Raw genomic sequence first — 26122 nt, forward strand, 5'->3', positions numbered from 1 at the left:
GGTAGGAAGGAACATAAGTTAGTAAAGGAAACTGCACTAATTTTCTAGAATATTTTTATAATATAGCTTAAAAAGACTGATAATTTAAAATTACTTCATTTTTAAAAATGCTTATATTTCAGCAAACATCTATTTTTGTATACCTAGGCCTACTCTTAGGCAAATGGGTAAGTTGTTTCCATCCATTTGTTGTAATGCTGTGAATCCAGCCATCACCTACAACGTAAAAACATACATTAGCATTCTTTTCCTGGGACAAAGTATTACCTTTTGTATTTATACAAAAAGCTTTGTGTTCTAAGAGCACAATATATTAAGATAACTAACATCATCACTACATTAACTAGCATCTTTTCAGGGTGTAATTTAACTTAACCACTCAACCACAGAAAGCATGGAAATCTGGAATTAAAATACACTTAACTTTTCTTTTTTCTTGATATATTGAGAAAATCACCCCCCCTCAGTGGAATATGTCTTTGACTCAAAACTATTTTCACCAATTTCACATTTTTTCATAAAAAGAAGCCTTTTCTAGAAAAGCAATTCAGTATAAGACTGTTCTACTTCCTATTTAACATTTTGTACCTGTGATTTGTTACTCATCCAAAAATCTACATTATGTTGACATTATTGTGTCTTCTCCCTGTAACTGCTATTGATATCAAGTTACCCCTTGTCCATCTCAAAATATGTGAGACTCTTGCCTTTATTCTTTTAGATGACAAGACAGTTTGAGGATTTATTATCTTATGTTCTCATTGTACTACACAACGTATGTCTATAAAAATAATAAAACAGCTAGAGAAATACTCAGCGCCATGAAAATCCTGTAACAAGATTTAGGTTGAAGTAGTTTGAGAAAGACAATGCGCACACTACATGAGGTTAGTACTTAAGTGTACCATAGAATCGTAATCTCTAAATTACTTACTTAAAGGAACATCATCAGAACTTAGTCCCCCAAAAAGAAAAAGTCTGTCATCTCCTATAGCAGTCAGCGTGTGCCAGGACCGATCCTTTGGTTTCTCTCCGCTGATACTAATTCTTGGTGAAACAAACAAAAACAAATGTTCAAAGAATGCTGAAAATTAACCTGCCAGAAAATTTAACAGTTAATTTAGTTTGTCACAGAACAAGCCTGGATATTTTCCTGGTGAAAAAAAAACTGCACCTAAGCAATGCGAATTTACTCTTGAGAAGAGTGATGTTCAAATCTAAACACCGCAATTTTCTGTAGTAACTGTTCTCTGAACCATCAGTTATGTACATACCAATGCAAGGACAAAAGCATTGTTATTTTGCTTATTTTCTTAAGATTACTAAAGCCACTACTTAATGTATAACTAAAAACCACTTAGGACAGCAAAGGATGAACTACATATTCAAATAAACTGCACAGTATTGAAGGAAAACAGACTCAGTTATTTGAGATAAAATTTAATGAATCCTGAGGGCTACAGTCTCTCTTCTCTGAGGAAAATTATCTTAAATGATATAAGGACTGTGTCTTTACCTTCTAACCAAAAGCTACTACCTCTTCAAACATTGTGCCTTTTAACACAACAGAGAGTCACCCAAACTTTGAGATAAATTTTAGTAAAAAGTGGAATTCATAAGTACAAAACAGATGTAGGTTTATTGTTCAAGAAATGTGCTCATCTTACAAAAACATAGATTTGATTTTTGTTTCATTTTAGCTACACAATTAAGTATGGTCAAGATGAGAATCTGAGCAGAAAAGAACCTGAACATAATGGATTACCTATAATGGGTGGCCTGAATTCACAGCATTCAGCTGTACACCTAAGTTTAACATCTGTCTCAGGAAGATCCAAACAGAGCCAGCATGTAAGAAGGACCTCCAGAGGGCATCAGCTCACATAGTATCTCAATACTGTGCAAAGAGGCAACTCCTATTGTAAGTATCTAAAGTTACACACAAAGAATCTAGGCCACTGTGTACCCAGTATGTCCTCATTTTGGAAAGCTGGTGGAAAAAACAGGTACAAACACCTGTAAGCTGTCTTGCAGTGTCAGAATTTTAGTGGGAGACTGTCCAGAGCAGGTAAGAAGGGAATGTTCAAACCAGGTGGACTGTAGCTCAAAGAACCAGTTACTTTTTTTTTATACCTCCTCTTTGCTGAAGTGAGGTCAGTGTAATACACACAGATGTGTACTCAATCTACAATATGGACAGTGCAGACAGTCATCTGTATTTCCTTATAATCAGTGAAGAGAAACAGGCTCTTCAAAAGCACAACTCTTGATTTATTTTAGATCTCTGACTTAGCAGTAGTTGTCTTTGTGCTCAAGAAGTACCTGTTTCTCTTAACTGAGTGCAGAGGAAGCCTAGAGTGAGTAATACAGGCATCCGCAGTTCAGTTAGAGGAATTTCACTGTTGGTGACTGCTAAGCACTTCTCCATCTGGAAGCAAAGACTGAAAAGTCATAGCTAATTAAACTGTGATGGCAATACGGTCCTAAATTTGGCTCTGAAGTTGAAGCCAAGCCACAGTGTTTGAGTGCCTGCTTTGCATAAGTCTTGTATAAGATGCTTCTAAAATTGGTAAAGAGGCAGACTGTGCTGAGATACAACCAGCTTTGATATTTAGAAAAATATATACCAGACATGGATGGGTGATAACATTTCAGTCTTTCACACTACTGATACAAAAAATTATCATGGTAACAAATATGATATTGAATGTTTTGAATAACAAATCAGTAGAGCTCAGGGAAGGCAATGTAACTTCTGGGCAGTGGCAAATAAATATTGCCGTGTCATGCTCGAAGATATTCCTGGATTAGTAGGTTAATATTATGCAATTTCTCAAGAAACCTCCATAGAGTAAGAAAAAAAAAAAAGAAACAAAACAAAACCTTGACATAACTGGTTAATGAGAAGCCATGGGGCTTTAAATAAAATCATTACTGTAGTTGGAATTTTTCTCTCAGATGTCCGGTGAATTAATTTGAATGTAGGACTGTACAGACCAAGTCCTCCTTGCTGGACTATCTGTATTTTACAGAAGAACTTCAAACAATTGCAGTTAGTTTGCCATGGTCAGCAGCATTCAGAAGGCAAAGTTTTTAATCTGCATTAAATCCTTGGGTCTTGTTTAGTGATAATTCAATGTGGGCAGTCAAAGGCAATCTCTCTGCAGATGCAGAATGGCTGAGATAATTATGATATCAAGATAAGAAAGGCTGCATCTTGCCCAATTTTTAATTCATTATTGGATCAGAATTTTCAGTAGAAAGGAGTCTAAAGCCATAGCATAAGAAAGGAAAGCTTCCTCGCATGAAACACCTGAAGGAGAAAATGCTTACCCTAACAGCAAACAAGTCTGAAGGAATTTCCCCATCTGCAAAATACTGGAATGACACTATGGCTTTTTAGAGGCAGTTTTCAGCTGCAAATGGATTGTCTGAGTAGAACTATTCAAAACTATTGCTGGTACTCAAATGACATAGAGTGATTTTCCTTTATTTTACACTCCCAATACGTAACTATACTGGTCTCAGCAAGCACTTCTTTGCTATATTTTTTCAGTATCTCAAGGACTCTTTGCAGAGGTGCTACAGAATGGCTGGATAGTAGGCTCCTAAATTTATACTGATCAAAGTCTATACTGAATCATGGATAAATCTTGTGAGCTATTCTTGGATCACAACATAAATACTGGAACAATCTTAGGTTTTAGGAGTTTAGGCTGCATTTAGTGTTACCGTCTTTAGTCTAAGGATGTGTGTTGTATACATATGAAAAATTGGCCTGGTGTTCAGGTCAAGACCAGAAAACACTTTTAAAAAATTTCAATATTGATTTTCAAATGCCAAACAAAAGGGAACACTGGCTGAAGACTTAGAGATTGGACATCCCTCCTTCAGGGCTTGAAATTCCTCTCACTGACTTCTCACTCAACTGTCCCAGGTTTCCTTTTGAAAAGCAATAAAAAGCAAGCAAACAACAGCTGCTCATGGGACAACAAAAAGTAAGCAACTAAAGCAATTATCTGAATAATCAATCCACTCGGAGGTATAGTTCACAGTCTCAGAGAGACAGTGCTATCATTTACAGTGAGCACTGTTATTTTTAAAACAACCAGCAATGAAAAGGAGGAATTAAACTGATTAGTTACCCATAAATATTAACTGAAGAGATCTTTGATAGGACACTGCAGGACTTCTTTCTGGTGCTCCCATCAGCAGCACAAAAGAACAGATGAAGAACTGTGCACTTGCAGCCCAGAAAGCCAGCTATATCCTGGGCTGCACCAAAAGTGTGAAGAGCAGGTCAAGGAAGAGGATTCTCCCCCTCTACTCCACTTTTGTGAGACCCTACCTAGAGTACTGCATCCAGCTCTCAGCCCCCAACATGGGAAGGATGTGCACCTGTGGGAGCAAGTCCAGAGAAGGCCACAAAGATGCTCAGACGGCTGCAGCACCTCTCATCTGGAGACAGGCTGAGAGAGCTGGGCTTGTTGAGCCTGGAGAAGGCTCTGGGAGACCTTAGATAAGCCTTTCAGTACCTAAAGAGGCTGGAGAGGGGCTTTCTTCAAGGGCCTCTAGGAACAGGACAAGGGGGAATGGCTTTACGTGGCAGAGGGGAGACTTACATTAGATATCAGGAAGAAGTTCTCCCCTGTGAGGGTGGTAAGGCACTGGAAGAGGTTGCCCAGAGACATTGTGGCTGCCCCAGTCTTGGCAGTGTTCAAAGCTAGGCTGGGCAGGGCTTTGAACAACCTGGTCTAGTGGAAGGTGTCCCTGCCCATGGCAAGGGGGTTGGAACTAGATGATCTTTAAGGTCCCTTCCAACCCAAACCATTCTGTGATTATGTCTACTCCTTTGCTTTGCTCTCAGGTCAGAGAACCCACTTGGTGTGGGATCAGATCAGCAGCCACAGGTGATTACTGTTGGCCATCACAGGTATATGAAGTACATAAAGCCCTGGAGCAGGACCAGTACCCAGGAAAGGTGTATTTCATGGTCTTTTATGAAATTACTGTTAGGTTACCTTGAGAATAGGAACAGAACAGTGATTGTCATCCATCCATTTATCTCCTGGTTTATCACCTAGCAATATATGCACTGATTCTACACACGGCGTAGGTGCCATCATATATGCTATATGCAAACAAACAAATCTTAGGAAGTATCCTAATACCTAATTTAGTTTAAAATTGAAGTATGGTCATGCTTTTTCTTGATTTTTTAAGAAATGGTTAAGATGCTTATCTTAGATGGGGTGAGATCTTTCCCCAGTCTGTACCATAACCAGCCAAATATATGCACTAAAAACAGTATTCAAAAAGACATCAAAATTCCATATGGATAAATGTACCGGTCTTGAAAATTAGGATGTTACATCACTACATGCTCTGCTTAAAACAGTATCATCAACGCTTTGGTGTGGAACAGAAAAAGCTTAGTAACCACTATAAAATTAAATTAAATTGAAATCACAATATAACAGCTGTTAAAATAGTCCCCAAACTCCCATTCTCTTCTTGGAAAAGCTCCAAAATTAGCAGTGGAACTATTTAACAATATGTTTCAATCTGTTACACTCAACTTTAAATGCTATAGAGAGAAACCTACCTTCCAGACCAAGTCCAAGTGTCTAAATTCAGGCAGTGCAAATCATTCATCCTAGTTTGCTAAAAAAAAAATAAATAAAATCCCAGTTCTGTTACATTAAGCAAACAATGAGCAAAGTATTTCAGCAAGGCCTTCCCAGGACAGAATATTACAGAAAAGTAATAGTATTTTGAAGAAAACTGTACCCATGTGCCTTAAACAACACTATTTTGTGGCAGATGAAAAGAGTTTCTCCTCAAAAAACCCATGCAACTCTCAAAAATGTACCCGACAGGAATATTTACAGCCATGCAATGGCACAATGGGCTCAATTTTAGCTTTAATAGTAGTTTAATAGTGAAGAACTATGTGATATTCAGGTCCTGCAAACATATTCCAATTTTCATCCATAGACTTCACAGTAGGTAATTGCAGAGGGTATAAACACTCAGGTAGTTTCCTCTCATTATTTTTCTTTGCATTCTGACCAGAACTATGCATCCTCCTGCTTGGTCACTTATTCCTTGAAATATTCTAATAGGTACTGTACTGTGTACATGACATCCCACAAAAAGTTTGTCACATCTGTGTTTTTTCTCTTTTCCAGAAGGCAAGCCTTTTCTCAGAGTTACTACTAGCAACGACAAGGTTCTATGACCCTTTAGCATTTTTCACAATAAAATGTATCGATAACAACAATGGGAGGTCAATACACTTACATATCTGCCTGTGTTTTAGGATGAAGGAAGGAAGTGCCTTAGAAACATAAAACGAGGGGGGGGGGAATATAAGAATTTCTTTGCTTTAGGTTGTGACAATATCTTCAATGGCTTTCAATACCCTTGATGGGTATTTGTGATTCCCTTAGGTACTACAAAACAGTATCTGAGAAGTAGGGAAATATATTTTGCCTTACCTTACAATTCCTTTTCTCCTAGGGTAGTATATAGATCTATTAGAATAAGTCTTTCTCCAGCTTGCAGATCCTTTGAGGCAGAAACTAGACTTGTCATTTAAGTCAGAATAGAAGTAGTTTTACTCATGAGGACTCAGCCAGTTATTGAGCTTGAGAGACTTCCAAAGCTGTCCATCAGAGCTATAGAAAGTCTCTCAGGGTATTTCAGGAAACAGCAACATTTTCGGGATAGCTATGGCCTCCTCTGATCAAGTACCTTCTAGCCCTTTTCTGTGCTAGGGAAGAGAATGTTAACTAGCATTTCGGAATGCCTTCAGACAGGCCAGTAGCCTGAAGAAAAGCAGAATGTGAGGGCCTTTATGCAGTGCTTGAGAGACTTTACCCACATAAGAGGGTGAATGTAACAGTAAAACACAGTCCAGCTGACAGCTAGTGGAACAGATCTGTCTTCCATGACAAGTCTATTCAGTTTCCTGCTCCCTCAGGTGGCTTTGAAAGAGATGTGGAACAAATTATAAAAGCGGAAAGCAAAATGCAGTTATTGAGTATCTTCTACTGTACCTGTACACAGCTAGACACTTGGGGGTAGGGTGGTAAAAAGCAACATCCTAGCCTCTAGAACTAAAAAAAACATTTAATCATTTCAGAATAACACAGTTCAATATGGAGGACATCTATTAAAAGAGAAGGAAGAAAGAAAATTGCTGTTATGTTGGAAATTATGTTTTCAGGAAGATCCTGTTCAAGACCTCCTCGCTGACTTTCCTTTCCTAGGCATTAGGCAGAAGACAGAGTAGCTTTCAGTTTCTTGGCCCTTGGGAAATCAATGTATTACAATCTTTACATTCTCATGATTCAACAGACTGACAGATGCATAATTACATCAATCTCATTTTGAATTCAACACACAGCATCAGTTGGACATTTATGTCTTAAGATTCAGTCCTTTAACATAGCTTTAACAAATGAAAATGCCTTTCTACCCAACCCTTAATTTGGAAACTATTATAAAGCACACAGTTACATTATAGTGTAGTTACTTGCCACATGCAAAGTTTTCTTGTAGTTCCTCATGTATTTCTAAATGCTACCTACTATATTTAATCATTTATGTGACAATCCTAAAATGAGTCTTAACTGTCTTAACAGCATCAAGCCTCGTAAGAGGGTTTGCCTTTCCCTTTGAGCTACAAGGACTCCTTAGACATCCTACTTATCTATGGCATGTTCATTTATTTGCATCCCAGTAAACATTAACCAGGATCTGCTTTGTCTCAGGATTAGCTTTCTAGCATGAAAGCCATTAAGGGTGATGTTCACAGTGATGCTCACTGCTGGTACAGTAAACTGTGCAGCTCTCCATTCTGAGATTCACAATCAAGCAGCTATTACAGCTCAAAATCTTTGTAAGAGAAGGACTGCAGTTCAACATATCTTCTGATCTTCAGTGGCAGAAGGGATAACAGGAAATATAAACATGCATACATTAAGGCTTCACATACGTGAAGAGCTGCTGGAAAGACTTATTACTTCATCATTTTTTACATGAAAACTTTCCACTTAAATCAAACATGAGACTCGCATCAACTTTTGGACTAACTCTCCTTCCTTCCCACTTTCTCCCATTTCTGCTTTTTCAGGGGCTTACCTGGAGGAACAGAGTCCACATAATACTTCTGAGCCTGTTTTCAAATGATTCCTGGTACAATTGATTTTGATCATCATCATCTTCTTTAACCAGTTCTAGCTCCAAGTCTGGAAAAAGGTGCCCTTTCCTCCCAGAAAGATGAATAGGAGAAGCCTCATGACACTTCCTGGCCCTTTCTGGTTCCTTGTAGAGCCTTTTCCCTGGGAAGATTTGTATTATGGTGAACTAGAAGGAGAAGGAGGAGCAGAGCAACCCTGTATTTGCTCCTTACTGTATGGAGAAAAGCAAGACTTCATCCTTTGGGGAGGAGTTACTCCTGCTGTCAGGAAGTGTAGTGTTTTTCTGATGTATTTAGCTTTCCTGTTTCATGATTTAACATTAATTCCTCAAGCCCTACTGAATGTTCCCTACCCTTTGTAAGTTTTCTTCCATTTATTTCTAGAATAGAAAGTAAATCAATAATACTAAGATGAAAATTACATTTGCTGCTCCCCTATAAAATTAATATAGCTTTCCAAAATTTCACTCTTTTCTGACATTGTTCCCAAGTGGTTTCACTGAAATTTAGCAAATGGTTATTAAGGAGCTGATGCTACCTGAGGAAAATAAAAACCTTTAGATCAAAGGGATCTAAAAGATCAAAGATCAGAGGGATCTAAAAAGATCAAAGATCAAAGCCTTCTTGCATTTCTGAATCCTATAGTTAATAGTCAGAGTTAAACAGAAGCCAGAGGGCATGTCCTCCTAGGGCATATTCTAATCATGCAACAGCACAGTGGAGAAATGACAGGCAAGCTCCAGTTTACTAATAATTTCACTTGCAGAGGCTGTATGAGAACCCTAGCTTGAGTTACAAAGCCATTCAGTTGCAGCAGGCACAGTGCAGCAACCCTAACTAGTTTGTACACAACAATCAATGCTATCATGTTTCTGGGGTGAAGACCTCTGCGCCTCACAGAAATAGCCCTTGCTAACAAAAAGCCAAAGGGAGCAAGGCTTTGAAGGCTGAGGAAGCATTCAGAAATAAATGGTAGGCAAGAAGGTCCTGAGCTGCATGTGTACTTCTTCACATCTAGGGTTCCTTCTCTCTCACAACTGCAGGCTTGCTAAATGAGGAGCAGGTTTTGGTTTAACTGTGCTTAGCAAGAGTTCATTTATACAGCAAAGAGCAAGTCCATAGCAGAGGCACAGGGCTCATTTAGTCTGGCTAACCTCCACACATAAAGATTCAAGTAAGTCTAGATACTTTCTCAATCTCTCCTAATATCCCATTATTTCCTTAGTTATTTGCAAACCAAGTTTGTCCAAATCTACAGTTCTGGAATCTACTGTGTGCAGTTCTCTTGCAGTCAGAGGTGGGATTTTAACAATTCTAGATGTTGTTAGCCTGTATGAAAGGCCACATAACACATAATGAATAATGATAAGAATAAACAGAATCAATTTTGGTTACTTTCTTTGCTGATTGCTCTGAAAAGGTAGTTAGCTAAAAATTTTCCTGCAGCTGTGGGAAGAAATTGAGACTGAAAAACTGGCTGGATGTTGCATAGCCATTCTGAATATGCCTCAACCTGTATGTCTGGTTTCTGTCTGAGCAAGCAGGAGTAAGCCTTTTTGTAATACAATCATAGTCTTTCCCTAAGAAGAACACTGCATTCAAGTACAGCTTTTATAGCATAAAGAACAGGGGATAGGGAACAAAGTGCAATTTTACACTGTTTTATTTGCAAGTACTTAAATGCAGGGTTTAGGTTATGGCAGCTTTCCAAGATGAAGTTGGCATACGTTTATTGTAGGGCATTTTCAACCAACAGTTAATTCCTTCTCCTTCAGGTAATAAAATTGTAGAAACACAGCACTGAGGGCTTTTAAAAGCTTCTTCACTGTTACTTTTCATAACAGTAGAGATAAAAAGCATGAAGTCTCATCCTCAAGCTGAATATGATTAAAGGCTCTAAATTAGCTGTAGGTAAAAAGAGCTAAAAACTTACAAAAAAAGGATACAGAAGAGTACACATTACCTTAGTTTTTTTTACTTGCCTTACATAATTTGTTTCTCACATTTCCAATTAAACTCCAGCTCATACAGAATCCTTTAAAAATAGTTTTCTCTGTGCTTTTGCATAGAGCTGGCACTTTTTCCAGCCCACAAAGAAACTATCCTTGCAAAAAAAAATGTACAAATGATAGGGGAGCCTGCATTAGTTCAGACTACCTACCACCATCCCTATTTTCAGACGTAAGACAGGAATAAATTTTTTTGTAATGGATTGTTGTCTTGGGCTTAAATTCTTATACTAATGCTTCAGCAAAGAAGAACTCAAGAGAAAAGTCTATTAGAAAAGTACTAGAAAAATTAAGTATGTTGCTGAGAGCTTTTAGTTTCATTGCTTACCAGTGGTGGTTCAGGTTTGTTTGGTACAGACCTTTTTTTTTTATACTATAAACAGCTGGGAAAAGTTATTATTATAGATGAAGAATCTAGCTTCTATTTAAATATGCATTGATTGCATCCTATACAGACAGCTCTTGCACTGCTTTAAGGGATAACAGACTGAAGGTACTCCCATAGCATATTAAATGGTACAGTCTTGGATTAACTATCAAGAAAGCAAATACAAGCCTTACTCTTGCTGTAAAGAGCTTATATTGGATCCACAGAATAAAGCTGTTAACAGCAATCTCTATGGTACGCTGCACACATTCTGTATCAAAGGCACAGAGCATGCTAGAGACTGCGACTGAAAAATTGACATTCAGAGAACAGAGAAGAAGCTTAAAAGGATTGGAAAGACCTATGCTTGCAGTAGCCTGTGCTATCAGGTAACATGCTGCAGCATCCTGTACCAGCTTGAATATGCAGAGACTAATAGCTCTGTATCCAGACATCATAATCACATGCTGCTCTTCCAAACATCTGTATTTCAGTTGCTTATGTGCAAAAAATGGCAAAAGTTAAAATTATAAAGCCAACTGAAATCTGTTATTTTTCAAATCCTACCTTTCAACACAACACCTTGCAAGTGTAAAGATAAAATACTGTATCCCAACAGCTATTCTGGACTTTGCTTTCCCAGAAGGTAAAAGCATCAAAGTATGAGAGATGTATACATAACTGACTGTTCTTACACATTTCCTTTCTTTAGCTGGGTGTGGGGGGAAAGAGGAATACAAGCTAAAAATCCCAGTTGTATTTACTGCTTGCTAGCACTTCATTATGTGAAATGGGAAAAAAAAAAAGACAGAAGGTTTGATGTATAAATCTGCTACACTGTAACAAGCCCAGAATGCCAGTGTCTCATCATTTATTTAAACCTGCTCTCTCAGCAGGCTTGCTTTGCTCCACTCTCAAAGAACTGACTCTTACAGAGGTGACACATGTCAACCCCTTTTGTTGTTTTATAAACACTGGCATTTACCACAGAGTCATGTTTTTTTTTACTTTCTGGGGACAATGTATAGTTCAACGTTAACACTACAGACAGAAAGACAGACTCTTCTTTTTGTAAGCTAGAGGGGGATGAAAAGAAGCATCCTGGATTCAACATCCCTAACATACGGGTTAGACCAAAGACATTTTGGATTTTTTTTTCTACTACAAAGAAATTTGCCATTGAAAAAAACAAACGAACAAAACCAACAAAAACCAGCCTGCCAAGAAAACAGTATTACTGCTAATGTAATGTTTTAATTAAACACTAACCAGCACTCGTCCTCCGAAGATGTAACCTTTATTTCCCAGCACAGCACATGTATGAGCTGCTCGAGGCTGAGGTGGATCTCCACCCTGAAAGAACCAAAATAAGATCCTTTAGAACATCATCAAAGTGACAGCCAAGGATAGTGGCAATTCAATAACAGAGACTGCAAATGTAAGGCCAACATGCATCAACACACTGACAGAACTGCAGGTTTAACATTAAATCATTTGTAGTCATGTCCAAGACCCCACAGGCACTAGAAGATATGCATAATTGCCAAGGACAGCTTTTACTGAGTTCCCTCAGTTGCTGATGTTTAATATGTTGCCTCTCGGTCTGATTTATCATTGCTTAAGTGAAATTCAGTTAATTTATCTTTAATTCCTAAGCATAAAATTACAGTTAACACATCAGTTACTGTTGATATATCCCGTGCAGTTTTATTTTTCCAAAGTGCAACTCATCAGGAACTGGTACTAAAATCTTCAGAAATCAGAGCTTAAAATTTGATGCTACATCCAGTATTCACATACCAAAAAGCCTTCCCTGTGTAAATCAGAAATAAAGACAGCAAAACTGGCTTTTACTTTTCAATGGTAATTTATTTCTTTTTTTACACTTAGTTTTATAGGAATTTTAGAACATCCTATAAAGTTCATAAAATAGTGTCAGACGCTCAATATACCTCTACTGAGTTCTTACGTAAATTGACCAGAATTTTATGAACCCTTACTGTATACTATCATATTAATACCAATAAATAGAAACGTGTGCATTACTATTTTACTGGGAAAGTGAGTCTCCATGGTCTTTTGGAAGATTGTTAAAAATAATGTATTTGCTGGATAATATCTGATCTGTTTCTTCTAACAGTGCAGCATGACAAAGAAAAATTTGTTCAAAAGACTTTTCAACATTAACTCCTGAAGGAAATACAACAACTCCTTATATACAATGCTCAAAATAACAAGCATACTAAACACGTATCTTTATGCCAAAAGGAAAAAAACTGAAGGTCTAACTAGCAATACAGCAAGTTTACTCTCTCTCACCCCATGCCTTCTGTAAGCCTGTGAAAATCGAATAGTGAGCCAAGGGAAACTAGATTTCAAGACCACTATTGTTCTTTCAGCCCAAAATACTATCCTCCACACTGACCTTGCAGCTTTATGAAAAGGGGGAAGCACCAGAACGGAAGAAATCCCCTGACAGACTTTAATCTCTCATGTGGTCAACTGTCTGTTATCTATGATAGCTTATCCATGTTGCAGATTAATTATACAGAGATACAGGCATCCAAATGGCTTTATATAAAAACAGTTCAGAGAGATGGGGTTTGTTAACCTCAGTTTGGCACTCTTAAAACCATTCATTCATTTCTACCACAAGCTCCCCGTAGACCTTTGCTTCATTCCAGAACCCTTGGGTAGATGTGAGGCAGGATGAATATAGAGCCTATAAAGATACCCAAAGTTGGTATAATCATAATTCATTTCTGCAGGACCTGAGCTTGCTTTGTGAGGAGCTACACCACCTCCACACCCTGTTCCTCAGCCCCACTCCAGTATTCCTACTAAATGTTTTCCTGGAGTATTCCAGTTCCTTGTCTTTCCAATAATGGACTGCTGACAGTAATTTTATATTCCCAACAGTAGTCTTAAAGCTTAAATACAAAGCTTTATCTCAAAATTATCCCCTAGATACAGAATACTGTATCATCCTCTAATGTGTCCAGATTTCTAATAACTTTTCTGAAGGTTACAACTGGGTTTTTTTGCATTAGAACCACTTTATAGAAAAAAAACATATCTGATAACATTCTGTGGGGAAAAGAGAAATTCATACTAGTTCTGAATTTTTCACCTTGCAGAGGCATTGAGTGTCCCCCTGTTTCATGTTATAAGCATGAACAACACTAAGCATATTCAAATTACTTTTCATAGAATCATAGAATAGTTAGCGTTAGCAAGGACCTTAAGACCATCTCGTTCCAATTCCCCCTGCCATGGGCAGGGACACCTCACACTAAACCATGCCACCCAAGGCTCTATGCAACCTGGCTCTGAACACTGCCAGGGATGGAGCATTCACAGCTTCCCTGGGCAGCTCATTCCAGTGCCTCACCACCCTAACAGGAAAGAACTTCTTCCTTATATCCAATCTAAGCTTCCCCCGTTTAAGTTTTAACCCATTATCCCTTGTCCTATCACTACAGTCCCTAACGAATAGTCCCTCCCCAGCATCCTTATAAGCCCCCTTCAGATACTGGAAGGCTGCTATGAGGTCTCCACGCAGCCTTCTCTTCTCCAGGCTGAATAGCCCCAACTTTCTCAGCCTATCTCCATATAGGAGGCGCTCCAGTCCCCTGATCATCCTTGTGGCCCTCCTCTGCACTTGTTCCAACAGTTCCATGTCCTTTTTATGTTGAGGATATCAGAACTGTACACAATACTCCAAGTGAGGTCTCACAAGAGCAGAGTAGAGGGGCAGGATCACCTCCTTCGACCTGCTAGTCATGCTCCTTTTGATACAGCCCAGGATACCGTTGGCTTTCTGGGCTGCTTTTCCCCAACATCAACCTCTAGAGCACAGTAACTACTGAAAATGCAGTAAAATCACAACTGTGTCAAAAGACCAGACAAACACACTCACTCTAATTGCTGGTTGAGACCAAGTTTGTGTGGTTGTATCAAAAACATGAACATCGTTGTGCCATCCCCAGAATATCTGTCCTTCCTAAAAAAAAAAAAAAGTTTAAAAATTAAAAATAAGTGTATTTTATTTTAAAATCTTTGTGCTTATTGGATACAGACCCAGTAGTGATCCATCAAACAGAAAATGCACAATTTTATTAAAAGAAACATGTTAGTATTTTTCATAATGATGCAGCAGCTCAAGTCTAGTTAGAGGACAACAGTATTCAGGAATTTTAGGGCTGATGACAAATGGGCTTTTGGCACCAACATAATGAACTGCAGGAGACAAATTCTACCTTCTAATTTTGTGTGTAGCATACTAAGAAATAAATAATTGTACAAAGTAATACATTTCTTTAAGTCAGTATTTAACATTTGATGTAAGGATCTATACTCCCCTGAATGCATATGTTTTTCTTATTAATTCCTGTCACTAAATATTGTATTCAGTCTCCTTTCTATTAACTGTAAGAAATCTTTTTAGGAAACCAGCTAATTCAGACATCTCAAAGTATTGGCATTTACTCTGGATAACAAATTAAAAGAACTTAACTGAAAGTATTTGTCAGTTAAGACTTGTGAACCTGTACATTCCCTACTGTTACTTCAAGGAAATTAATTCTAACATTTTCTGGAAGTTCTGTATTTAAAATATATCTTCAGAATTAAAATACTGCCTTTGATTCTGCTTTAAGAGCATTTTGTTTCACTGAACTCAAAGCTTAGCACTGGCTACTTGGAATACACTGAATAGCCAACGGCTCCCACCATGGCATAGCTGAAATTTCAAATCTGAAGTAGAAGCTTCTTAATTTGCATTTCTGCTACAAATAAAAAAAAAAAATCAGTCAGATTTTCATACTTACAATCAGAAAGCACAAAGCACTCTGAATTGTGACAACTCTCTTACCCAAAAAGCATCATGGACATCAAAACAATCACTCAGTTCATTATGCTTCCTACAGCCATAACCACCAAAATATATTAGCCTGAAAGAACAACAATAAAAATATGTTCAGTTGGCTGCTTTGTAAATAACATTCAAATTAATAAACTGTAATAATTTATTTCAAATTTTTATTACCTACTATACTGTATATTAATAATATAAACAACTTAAAATATCTCATATTGCACCTAATTACCTAGCAGTCCTTACTGAGATGAAGATTAACAGCTACGCTCCTCAACAAGCCTGACAGAAATCCACATAAACTACGAAGGAGACTACTTAAGAAGAGTACCTATTCTCTATCCTACTCAAGAGTCCCTATTCTCTATTCCTTCATTGACAAACTTATTACAGTCACATTTTCAGTCACAAGTCTCCAACTGACACACAACACACAAGACTGTGACATGCCTAAGCTTTTGCTAGAATTCCTGCCCTTTTCTGTTGAAATTCCTGTGCTCCTCCTGCCTTTGTTAGCCTTCCGTATACATCTTTTCACAACAAATGTTCCCAAGGTTCTGCCCACAGACTGCCTATGACCCACGAAGTCTTTCTGTAACTTATAAAGAGATTCTTTCAACTAAGTGCTACTGAATGTATTGCAAGTACTGTTACACACCTCCCAGCCTAATATTCCACCCATGAAATGGCCATCCATAAGTAATGGTTCCTAAAGTTTTAACTTCAACATTTGAGGATATTTGGTATAGTTGCTAGTGATCTTGGGAGAAGGCAATTAAGGAAATGCTGGGGTGGTGAAGATCATTCCAGACTGACATTCCTGGGGAAACAGAGTTACTGAAAGCATTGTGCAATACACCAAGACATCCTGATCTGCAAACTCACATCTTGTGAAATTTTAATGTATACTTCTGCAAAGGTGCATAGCTTGTCCCCAAATACTGTTGTTAAATGAAAAGGTTACACTCTGCCACCTAAAACGGGAGATTTTCTCAGTATGCAGATTACATGATACTCTGAATAGATTAATTACATTTTGAATAATCTCATATTAACAGCTAAGAAGTTGTTCAAACATATATAATTTCATACATCTTGCAGTTAAATTTGAATTACAAACCCAAGACAGAATACTGAGAGGCATTATACATTTATGCAAAACCTCTTTAGATGTGGATTCCAGAAACAGATAAATAATTTACATTTTATAGTGTTCACTGTATATCATATTCTTGTTTACAATAGCTTTTATAGTAAATCACTGACATGCCACTTGTAACCACATACGCCACATATCCAGACATTTAATAAACACAATCTGAATATTTATTTTCAGCTAAGTATTTTTCCTCAGTACACTCCATAGCTTTTACAACACAAATACCTAAGCTGACTTGGTTCTTATAAAATAATCACTGAAATGGCTTTGCAGCTGTCAGCATCTGTAGGCTATTAAAACCTTTGAAAATGTACTAAATATATTATTGCAGGTAATAATATAATGCTTATATAATGGAACAAAAAACAACATCCTTTTTATAATGACTTTTTAACATGTTGAAATTAAACCCGGGAGTAACAGATGCATACTGGTTTTTATTGGAAGTCTCACAGCATCACACAAACTTTTACTAAATTTCCTAACCCTCTCCCTAAAGTGGGTTTATACTTACCATTAATTCAGCTCACACATGAGAAAACTCTGGTAGAAAGTTGTTAGGAGAGTTACATAAAATCCCATAACAAGTCAAGCTAAGAATTAAGTTTCATGAATCCCAAACCTGCGTGCTCTTCACTTTATAGTACTTCGTCTCTGCAATTAGCACATATTAAATATTCTTAATGTGTTACCTGTCCTTATACACCCAGCAGGAAAGCTTGTCACGTGGTGTAGGAGGTTGACCTTTAAAATTTGTAATTTTTTTCCACCTATAGGTTCCATTTTTTGTTCGCAAATTAACATAATAAAGCTTAAAAGAAAAAAATTACAATATTTTCAGTATAAATGGTGTTGAAGAATCCAGCACAAATCACCAACAAAAAGAACAACCCAATACCCCCAGAATACACTCATTCCTTTGAAAACAAAAACCAAAACAAAAGAAACTGACAGTGAAATTTACAGTATGTAGCAACATACAGGAAGAGTCCAATACATCACAAGAATACATTTAAAGTGTCAAAATCAGCAGCAAGTTTCCTTGCCTTCACTCAGCCAGTAATATCCTGCTCCTTCCAGAGTCAGCTGAAGCTTTGCAAAATACTTCTGCAAGACAAACAGCTCCCAGTTCAGTTCTACTGGCAGAACTGTTAGTAGTTCCACCTAACCTAACCAGGTAACTGTGCCAAAAACAACAAGGCCTGTGAACCAGGTACTGAACTGAGATCTGGTTACAGGCTCCATTTTAGTTATTTTCTAGTCATGACTGAACTCTGACTTCATTTACACTAAATGACAAAACGGCTCATTTCATCCACTTTTTTACACCGGTCTTCAGTTACAAGGAAAACTGGTAGCTCTATTTTAACTTTATTACCTGAATAGATAAGAAAGATAATCACTATCAAACAGCAAAAAGAAAAGTGATATTCTGAGATCAATTTTGACTGCCAACATATTAAAAAAAAAAAAAATTAAATTGGGAAAGCACTGGCAGTTTTATATAAAGTTTCACATAATGGGTCTTACTCTGAAGCTATGATTCAGTGAAAAATATAAGGAGTTGAACCTTAATACAAAAACTAAAGGATTTTTGTCAGTTTAAAAGTATCCTTTTTCTACAAAAATAAAGCTTTTTCCTTAAATTTCTCCTTAATTCAAATGTAAAGTACACCAGACAAAACACCAGTGAAGTCAGCATCATTATTCATTCAAATACAGTATGAAATGGAAAGAAAATAATACAATACCCGATTACTGTATCCTTTATCATCAAATCCACCAAATATGTACAGCTTCCCATTAATGCTTGCCCCACAGCTTCCTGACATGGAAGTGGGTAACTCTCCTTCCATTAGGTGCATTGTCCTGCAATTTAGCACATACATTAAGCCTTACAGTGCTGCTTTCACATCTGTTACAGTTAAACCTAAACCAGGTGTATTAATGATTTTTAGACTTAAAGCTAAAAGTTTTGGGCATAACTAGCACTAGAAACAACAGCAAATACATAAAGTCAGCCTCCTGTGGTTTAGGAAGACTTCCATGTGAATACTGTGCATACATTTATGAAGCATCTCAATTTTTCTGAAGCTGAAGCCCATCTTAAAAAGAGCTGAAACAAAAATTATTCAAAACCTGGAATTACTATTAACTCCAAAAATTCCTGAAATGATAACATGGTATTGCTGTTATTTTACAAGTGGAAAACTGAGGCGGAAGTAGAAATAAAGGTCAGAAATACTCAATAATTTACATGCCCTGCTCGTAAACCTGCATTTTCCACTGCACTGTGAAATCTTCAATAATGCCAGTTTTAGTAGTAAGTTCTCTGTTCTGCAGTAGCAACAGCAGTTCCTAACCTTTTCCTAGCTAGTTTCAAGTTACAAACCAGCAACTTCCTATGATGTAAATTGTAACATCACACATCTCAAGCACTACGCAACTATCAGATTAAACTCGATTTCTCCTGGACTCACGAGGCTGAGCATCAGGCCAAGACTGTGCTTAGAAACATCACTCCACACTGAAAACAGTTTTCCCAGGATCTCAAATTTCTACAGAAGATAGGGACCTGCGCTGCCATCTCACACCTACATGCACAGAAGACGTGATTTATTTCGGATTTCCACTTTGTCGCCACACCTTCCGACTCTGTAGATTCAGCAGCCAAATCCCAGTCTCTGTGCTGACACTCCAATTCCTTGCCCCAGCTTATGCGCCATGGGTTTTGGTTGAAGCTTCCTTTCCCTGCCATTCCTATACATTTTTCTCAACTCTCCACCTGATATGACTCTTGTGTCCTCCACCCAGGTCCTTGACTCAGTCTCCCTCTTCAGTCACTGTCTCCCATCTTCAAAGCCTGATTCCACTTCTCCTTCTCTCTGCCAGCTCTGTTATCACCACATCTGTTGACTCAGTCAAATCCATTCACTCCCTCCTTCCAGTACATCTGTGCCTAGATCAGATGCCTCCATTATCTATTACTGGTACCTAAACAGAAGAAAAGGATTCCTACAACTTTGAGTTCTGATGCTTGACCTCACCCCAACCTAAAAGAACTGGAGGCAACTATCAAAAGGAAAAGCTTCTTATGCACTAAATCACCAGCTGTGAACAATGCACATATAACCTGTCCCTACGGAAAACAGTGATCACTAGCTGCTCAGGGCACTGCTCCCAACACCTTTGTTATGGCACCAGCACTGCCACAGGCTGGCCGTCCTTGCCCTTCTCTGCTCTCTCTCGCTCTCTCTCTCATTCCTGCTTCTTTCCATGTCATACTGTGCACTCAACTGTATGTGTACAACTGTTTGTGCTGCAAACAGAACGAGATCAAGAACAGATCCCGGTTAAAAATAACCCTGGAATAACAAAAGTTAAATTTAACTCAGATCACTTTTCCTGTGTGACCACATAAAGAAGTGTACCAGTACCACGGGTCCAAGCACACCATGGGTGAAAACCAAGAGAGTATGAGGTTGCTTTTGCCAAACCTTTCACCAAGAGAAACAGGCAGCAAGCTGCAGTCTCAGTGAGGGTACAATCTTAAAAAAGACTTGCTAGAACTTCACAGCTAACCATGTGCAAATGGTTGTTTTTGAAATCAGTGACTTCACCACACAGATGTGGAACTTCCTACATACTGTGAGACACCCTCCTGATCTAGCTGTCCTCCCTGCTTTCCTCCAAATTGTTGCTTTGAATATGGGTATGCAAGAAATACATAAACAGTGGGAGACCAGAAATACAGCTGGCAGAAAACATGTTTAAGCCCAGATGGATACTACTTTGCCAGACTGAATGCAATTATTGTAACAGAAAACACTGGAAAACTTTAAAAAGAGGTATTGTTCTCTCTCCCCACATATGATATGTAAACATAAAATAAATAAAAAGTAAACATAAAATGAAATGTGAGGATAAATGGCTCATGATGTGCAAGGTTGTAAGTTATTTACGCAAATACACTCAGAACACAAGAAATAAAAAATATGTAATTGCAAATAGATTGAGAACCCAAATAGCCAGTGTTTAAATATTCCTTTTACCATAAAGGTTAACGCATGGAGAACTAAGCCAAAATAAATGCCTGAATAAAATGTATCTGTTTTAACATCAGAGCCTTAAGCCCACAATTTCAAATGTTCTGTTGAAAAAAAAAAGAAAAAACAACTCCAAACAATTATACTTAATAAATTAATGTGTTTCCTAGAGTTCATTTACAAGTACATATGTCTGTTCTTCAGTCTTTACATTAAAGATCTTCTGTTTAAGATTCAGGGAACAGGAAAAATAACTCACGTACCTGAGGTCTCTTCACTGCAGCTAATTGTAATCTATGCAAAGATTAACCTTGTATTTTATTTAAACACACAGGATTCAACTCACCATAACCCACTATCTATTTCATAGATCCAGAGCTCATCATTAGGCAAATAAACTTCATTTTCTTCAATTGACTAAAACAGAAAAAAAATTGCAAATGTTAAATATATTATACATTATACACCATACATTTTAAAATTAAATACCAAATCACGCTACTTAGCGACACAGAATAATCTTAAGGAGAAAATCTACCAGAGCATAAGTCATACCCCAGCATTATTGCTCAGATCATTACAATTTTAAACAGGCAGCTCAATAATGCTAATACTTTAATTTCATGCTAGAAGTTCAAAAAAGTTGCTTTTCACTTTTGAAGCTAATAAAAATACTCTATTAGACATTTCCTGGTGTCACTGAGCTTTGCTGATTGTTAATACTATCTTTATTCACTCAGTTTATGGTGTAAAGATTATAAAAAATATAAATTTCGTGTTTCAGAGGCAGTGAGAGAAGCATTTCAAAAAGCAATAGGAATCAAGTAACCAATTTGTATAAATAAGAAACAAGCACAGGTGAACAATTAAGTCATTATAAAGCATACAAGTGCTACTAAAAAGTAGCACAACAGTATTATAACATGACTATAAATTTTAAAACAAAAAACAAAAAACCAAACAAAACAAACCCCCCAAACCTTGAGAGTTTCCAAGATACTTCCCTACTCTATTAAAAAGCTGGTTTTCTAAATGAAGCATTTTTTCAGTCACTGATGTGATCATTCTGAGCAAATTTTTCTGTACTCTTAGCCTTCACACCTCAAAATGCAAGAACATCAAAGCCAAGCATCAAAGTATTAATGCTGTTCTTCACATGATGGATTTTTTTTCGTTATTCCACAACCCCTCTATCTTCTACAGAAACTAAGACTTTGCTCTGGTTTGCAAATGGGTAAAGAACCCAACAACTAAATAGAATGTTAGAAAAAAAGTATGCATTTTAGAAATAAGGAACTGAATTCCTCAGGCCTACTCATTAAAGACACAGATTTACAAACTTAAGGTTTTGCCAAGAAAGATGTGCAACAACATAAATCAGACCAAATGTAAAGCTTCTGAAATTAAAACACATTATTTTTTGTTTAGCAAGACACTTTTAATTAGGAGGCAATTCTTGGCATAATGGAAATATATAGAGAAAAGTGTAACTGAAAGGCACGTCCTTCAGTTACTTGCAGAGACTGAAGGAAGGAACTTGAAAGAACAAAATGACAAATACAAAAGAGTTTAACCTATGTCATAACACTAAAGAGCAAATTAATTCCTCTGTGGAAAAAAGATATATGAAGATTCCCAGGCAGAAGTCATGTAAGAAAGAAAAATAATTTGGAAAGTAATGATGAGGAAGAATAATAAACAGGAGAATGAAGCCCAGAAGAATGCAGTAGCAGAACTCAGGCTGAGTAACAATGACACCATTAATTATTGTCTTAGCATTAGAAAGAAATGGAAGACTGGGAGGCAATAAGAAGCCAGAGTCAGTAAATAAAAAAAATTAAAAAAAAAACAACAACAAACCAAAAAAGCTCACAGCAAAATTAAATGACTGAGGAAAGTAAGTTAAATACAAAAATGAAATTTAATCATTAACAGTTTTGTTACCGATATTGATTACTTGCCTTTAAATGATTTTTTATTATTAACATCTCAATTTGAAAGGTGCCAACTAGGTACATACACACTATGCTCAATACAGTCCATCCTGCTTGGTACCTTTCATAAGGTAGGCTCTGCTGTCGCAAGCAGCCTGCAGCTTTTACAAAGTGCAGAGGCTTACGCAATTTTAGATACATGAGTGGTCTGAGGTCAAGCATTTGCTACAGAACCAGCCCTGAGCAAATACACTGATGCCAAAAATAAGTTAGCTGGGCAGCAGGCCGCCATCAACATGTAAAATGTAAAATCATTTACTTGTGTAAAGTGCAGCTTAAAGAGTAACCATGATTTTCGTAATACTCTCCACAAATAATACATGAAGCTACTAAAAACGTTTGCAAAGTTTATCTGCTAAACTTAACACACATTGACTGTGCCATGAGTCCAGGATCCTTTATTAGGAAACTACTGAAAAAACTATGCTAGCTAGTCCAACCGCAGTTTCTAAAGACCAAAGCACAGGCAAATAGCATTACCAGTGATTTAGGCTGCATGGAGTTTAAGGCCAGAAAAGGACACTGAATCTTCCTGTACATCACAATGACACACATTATTTAAATATATTCTTACTCTAAAGGTGGGTAACTTATTGACCCTACAAAACATGTATTCAAATTCTTACATGACTAGCAGTCACAAGAAACACTACCTACCAAAGACCCCCAAACGAAGAAAAGCTGTGAGAACAGTTTACAGGCTCCTGAAGGTTCCTTAATTTTATTAGTTTGGTATTGGGCAAGCCTGGCCATCCAGTAGGCAGAAGAAAGCATGCCAGGGTAACCCAGCCTGCAAACCCCTACTGTCCTGCTTCCTCCCACCGCTGAGGGCTTATATTTCCATATTCAGTGTCTGCTTGTATTTTCAGTATTTCAGTAGTCACTGTCAGCACAACCCTTTAAAGGTCAAATGCATAGAATTTAGGACCAGAGCAACTCAAATTCCATGAGCAGCCCACCTCTCCCCCACCTTTGAAGTCTAACTTTTTTAGTTATATATATAAATGGATATAAATTCACAAAAACCAAACAAAATAAACAAACCACCACCCCCCAAACAAAACAAAAACCAACACAACAAACCAAAACCAAATAAAAAACAACCCACAAAACAAAACCAAACCAACAACAAAATTCCAGCTTCCAGGAAGCAAATTATAACGTGCTTCAGGAAATGACAACTAATACCTGAAAGCCCTAGAAACAACCTTCCCTTTGTTACGACACACACTCATAACACATAATGTATTTTCAAATCTAAATCCAGGAGTCCCCAAACAGAATTATTTGCTTGAGTACGAAAGGACAAACTTTGCATAGGAAAGTTTACCTTAACCCATGAAAAATACAGATAGAAGAATACAGAATATGTTAATAGAAACACATTATGCTGACCAAAACAAGTAGTACTAAGCAAAGTACTTTCACATTTTAGCGCCAATGTGCACAGACACTGGGTAAAACGAACTGCCTGTGGTTAATGTAGTATCACTCACAGCTCTCTTTTGGTCTGAATTCATCCAGAGGTAAGATTTACAAGGATTTACTCATGCCAAAACTAGAACTGATCTTTCAATGGAAAAAAAAACAAAACCCAACGTATTCTTAGTCTGCCACAGGCTTATTTTTGAAGTGACAGAACTGCTTTCCGAAGGAGGAAAGCACACTGTACGTAACATACAACTACTAATAGGTAAAAAATGCAGGGGTTCCGGAACAAGAACAGGAATTACACACTGGGAAAAAAGCCGCAAATTATAACCGTCACCCCAAAGAGGAAGGAAGATGAGAGAAGCGTTCCCAGAGTACAAAGGAACCGCACGTTTGTGAGAAATGCGAAAACAAACCGGCTCCGCCAGCCATTCCCCAACACATGCTCCATGACGGAGGCAGTTGAAAACGGAGGAGACAGCTATGAGGACTTAAAAAAAGGGAACAAGAAAATGGTGGGGTGGAGCACACAGAGGAACCCCCCCTTCCCTCGCACCCCTCTCCTCAGAGCAACCACTGGCGCCTCACGCCCCCCAGCCACCATTTAAAACGCCCGCCCCTGCGGGGCGCGCTGCCCCTACAACTAATCAGCGCCCGCGCTGAGGTAAACAGTGCTCCGCTCCTAGCTCGCCGAGGGGTTACAGCGGCTAAAGGGGCGACTTGGGGCAAGGCAGCGTGGTGCTGAGGTGCTCTCTCCGTTCCGCTTCCCTACCCGGTCTCCTCCGGCCAGCTCCCCCCGTGCGGCTTCTCGCTTCGCCCCTCTCAACTTCCCTCCGCCACTCGTCCTCGCCCTCAGCGCCCTCCGACCGCCGCCTTCCGCCTTACCACGTATCCCCCCCACACATAGAGAAAGTTCCCGTCCACCACGGCGCAGTGGCCGCTCCGCTCCTCGGCCACGCGGAACAGTTCCGCGGAGTCCGCCGCCATCTTAGGAGAAGGAGGAAGAAGAAGCAGCAGCAGCTCGCGTTCGCGTCCCACCACCGCCTCCTCGGGGAGAGGCTGCGTTTCTCCGCCGGTTGCTTCCCTCAGGCGGACGGGAAGCTAGGAGGGTTCAAAGTGTGGGGCGTCACCCTCCCCTCGGCGCAGGGGTTATGGCGGCTTCCCCTCAGTCCCACCGCCGCCGCCTGCGGAGCTGCCAGGCGGGGGCTGGAGGCGCGCGCCGTGCCTCCCAGCTGTGCGCGCGGGCCGTGGCCTTCCCTCTGCCCCCTGCTCCCTTGGCGCTGCAGCCGGGGCAGGCTGCAAACGCAGATGTGTGGATGTACTTCACTAGGTTTGCCCTTGCACAGCTCCTGGAAGAGGCCCTGGCAGTGTGGGTACAGGCTGCCGCCATCTGCCCAGTGAGGCGTGCAGGAAGACTGCGTGAAGGCTTAATAAACCATGCAGAAGCCTGTGAACAAATTATGAGAGGAGGGAATGAGCACCAATAATACAATCCCTAAACACAAATCCAATGCAAGAATGGAAAGAAGTGTTGGATCTCATCATGGGCGGTAGTTCAAGACGGCCACAGCAAAACACCAAAGGTGAGGCAAGTTATGCTCCTGCCAGAAACAGCAACAATAAAATAGCAGCTGTTGTTAATTACAGCTGTATAGGAGTTCAAACTGTTCACCCTAGAGAGTTGATGCTGTGAGGGCTGTCCTCTAACCTGCAGCCTGGAAGCAGACTAAGCAAGAAGCTACATACTGTGGCATGGTGGAATACTTGAGCATACCAAAGGTGCTGTGCAGTACCTATGTACTGGGGCCAGTGCTGAGGTAGAGGTAACTGACAGGATAAAGCTGATGTTGGGATCTCCATGAGTCATTTCCCATCATGTCACAAGACACGCGTTTTCCATTATTTGAGGGATCTCTGCTCCCTGTTATTCCCACAACTATATAGTCTTCCCTATAGATTAGCCTGCTCTTAAACAGCAGGCTGGGAAAAGCAAAAGCCGCTTACACTGCCATTCCAGCTCTTATGTTGTTAGAT

The 26122-nt window shown here is 38.7% G+C and overlaps 1 protein-coding gene across 3 annotated transcripts in view; it reads right to left on the minus strand.

Moving 5' to 3' along the window:
- KLHDC1 (kelch domain containing 1) overlaps positions 1 to 25251 on the minus strand; it is a 31081-nt gene extending 5830 nt beyond the window's left edge. For 2 of the 3 annotated variants that reach the window (XR_008971504.1, XM_057403828.1), the window contains exons 1-11: positions 24974 to 25251; positions 21010 to 21080; positions 18369 to 18486; positions 17310 to 17428; positions 15456 to 15534; positions 14502 to 14585; positions 11852 to 11935; positions 8149 to 8373; positions 5606 to 5664; positions 935 to 1047; positions 144 to 216 (exon numbers count right to left, since the gene is read on the minus strand). Coding sequence is in view for 2 of the 3 variants with exons in the window: in XM_057403828.1 (XP_057259811.1) it covers positions 144 to 216; positions 935 to 1047; positions 5606 to 5664; positions 8149 to 8373; positions 11852 to 11935; positions 14502 to 14585; positions 15456 to 15534; positions 17310 to 17428; positions 18369 to 18486; positions 21010 to 21080; positions 24974 to 25075 (1127 nt within the window). In the remaining variant the exon portion in view is untranslated. The remainder of the gene's footprint in view (positions 1 to 143; positions 217 to 934; positions 1048 to 5605; positions 5665 to 8148; positions 8374 to 11851; positions 11936 to 14501; positions 14586 to 15455; positions 15535 to 17309; positions 17429 to 18368; positions 18487 to 21009; positions 21081 to 24973) is intronic. The other variant, XM_057403829.1, reaches the window with a different exon arrangement.
- Between the last annotated feature and the right edge of the window lie 871 nt (positions 25252 to 26122).

The sequence above is a fragment of the Pezoporus wallicus genome, unplaced genomic scaffold (assembly GCF_028554395.1).
Source record: "Pezoporus wallicus isolate ANWC-B61680 ecotype Strahan unplaced genomic scaffold, APGP_CSIRO_Pwel_v1 contig_7227, whole genome shotgun sequence".
Classification (NCBI taxonomy): domain Eukaryota; kingdom Metazoa; phylum Chordata; class Aves; order Psittaciformes; family Psittacidae; genus Pezoporus; species Pezoporus wallicus.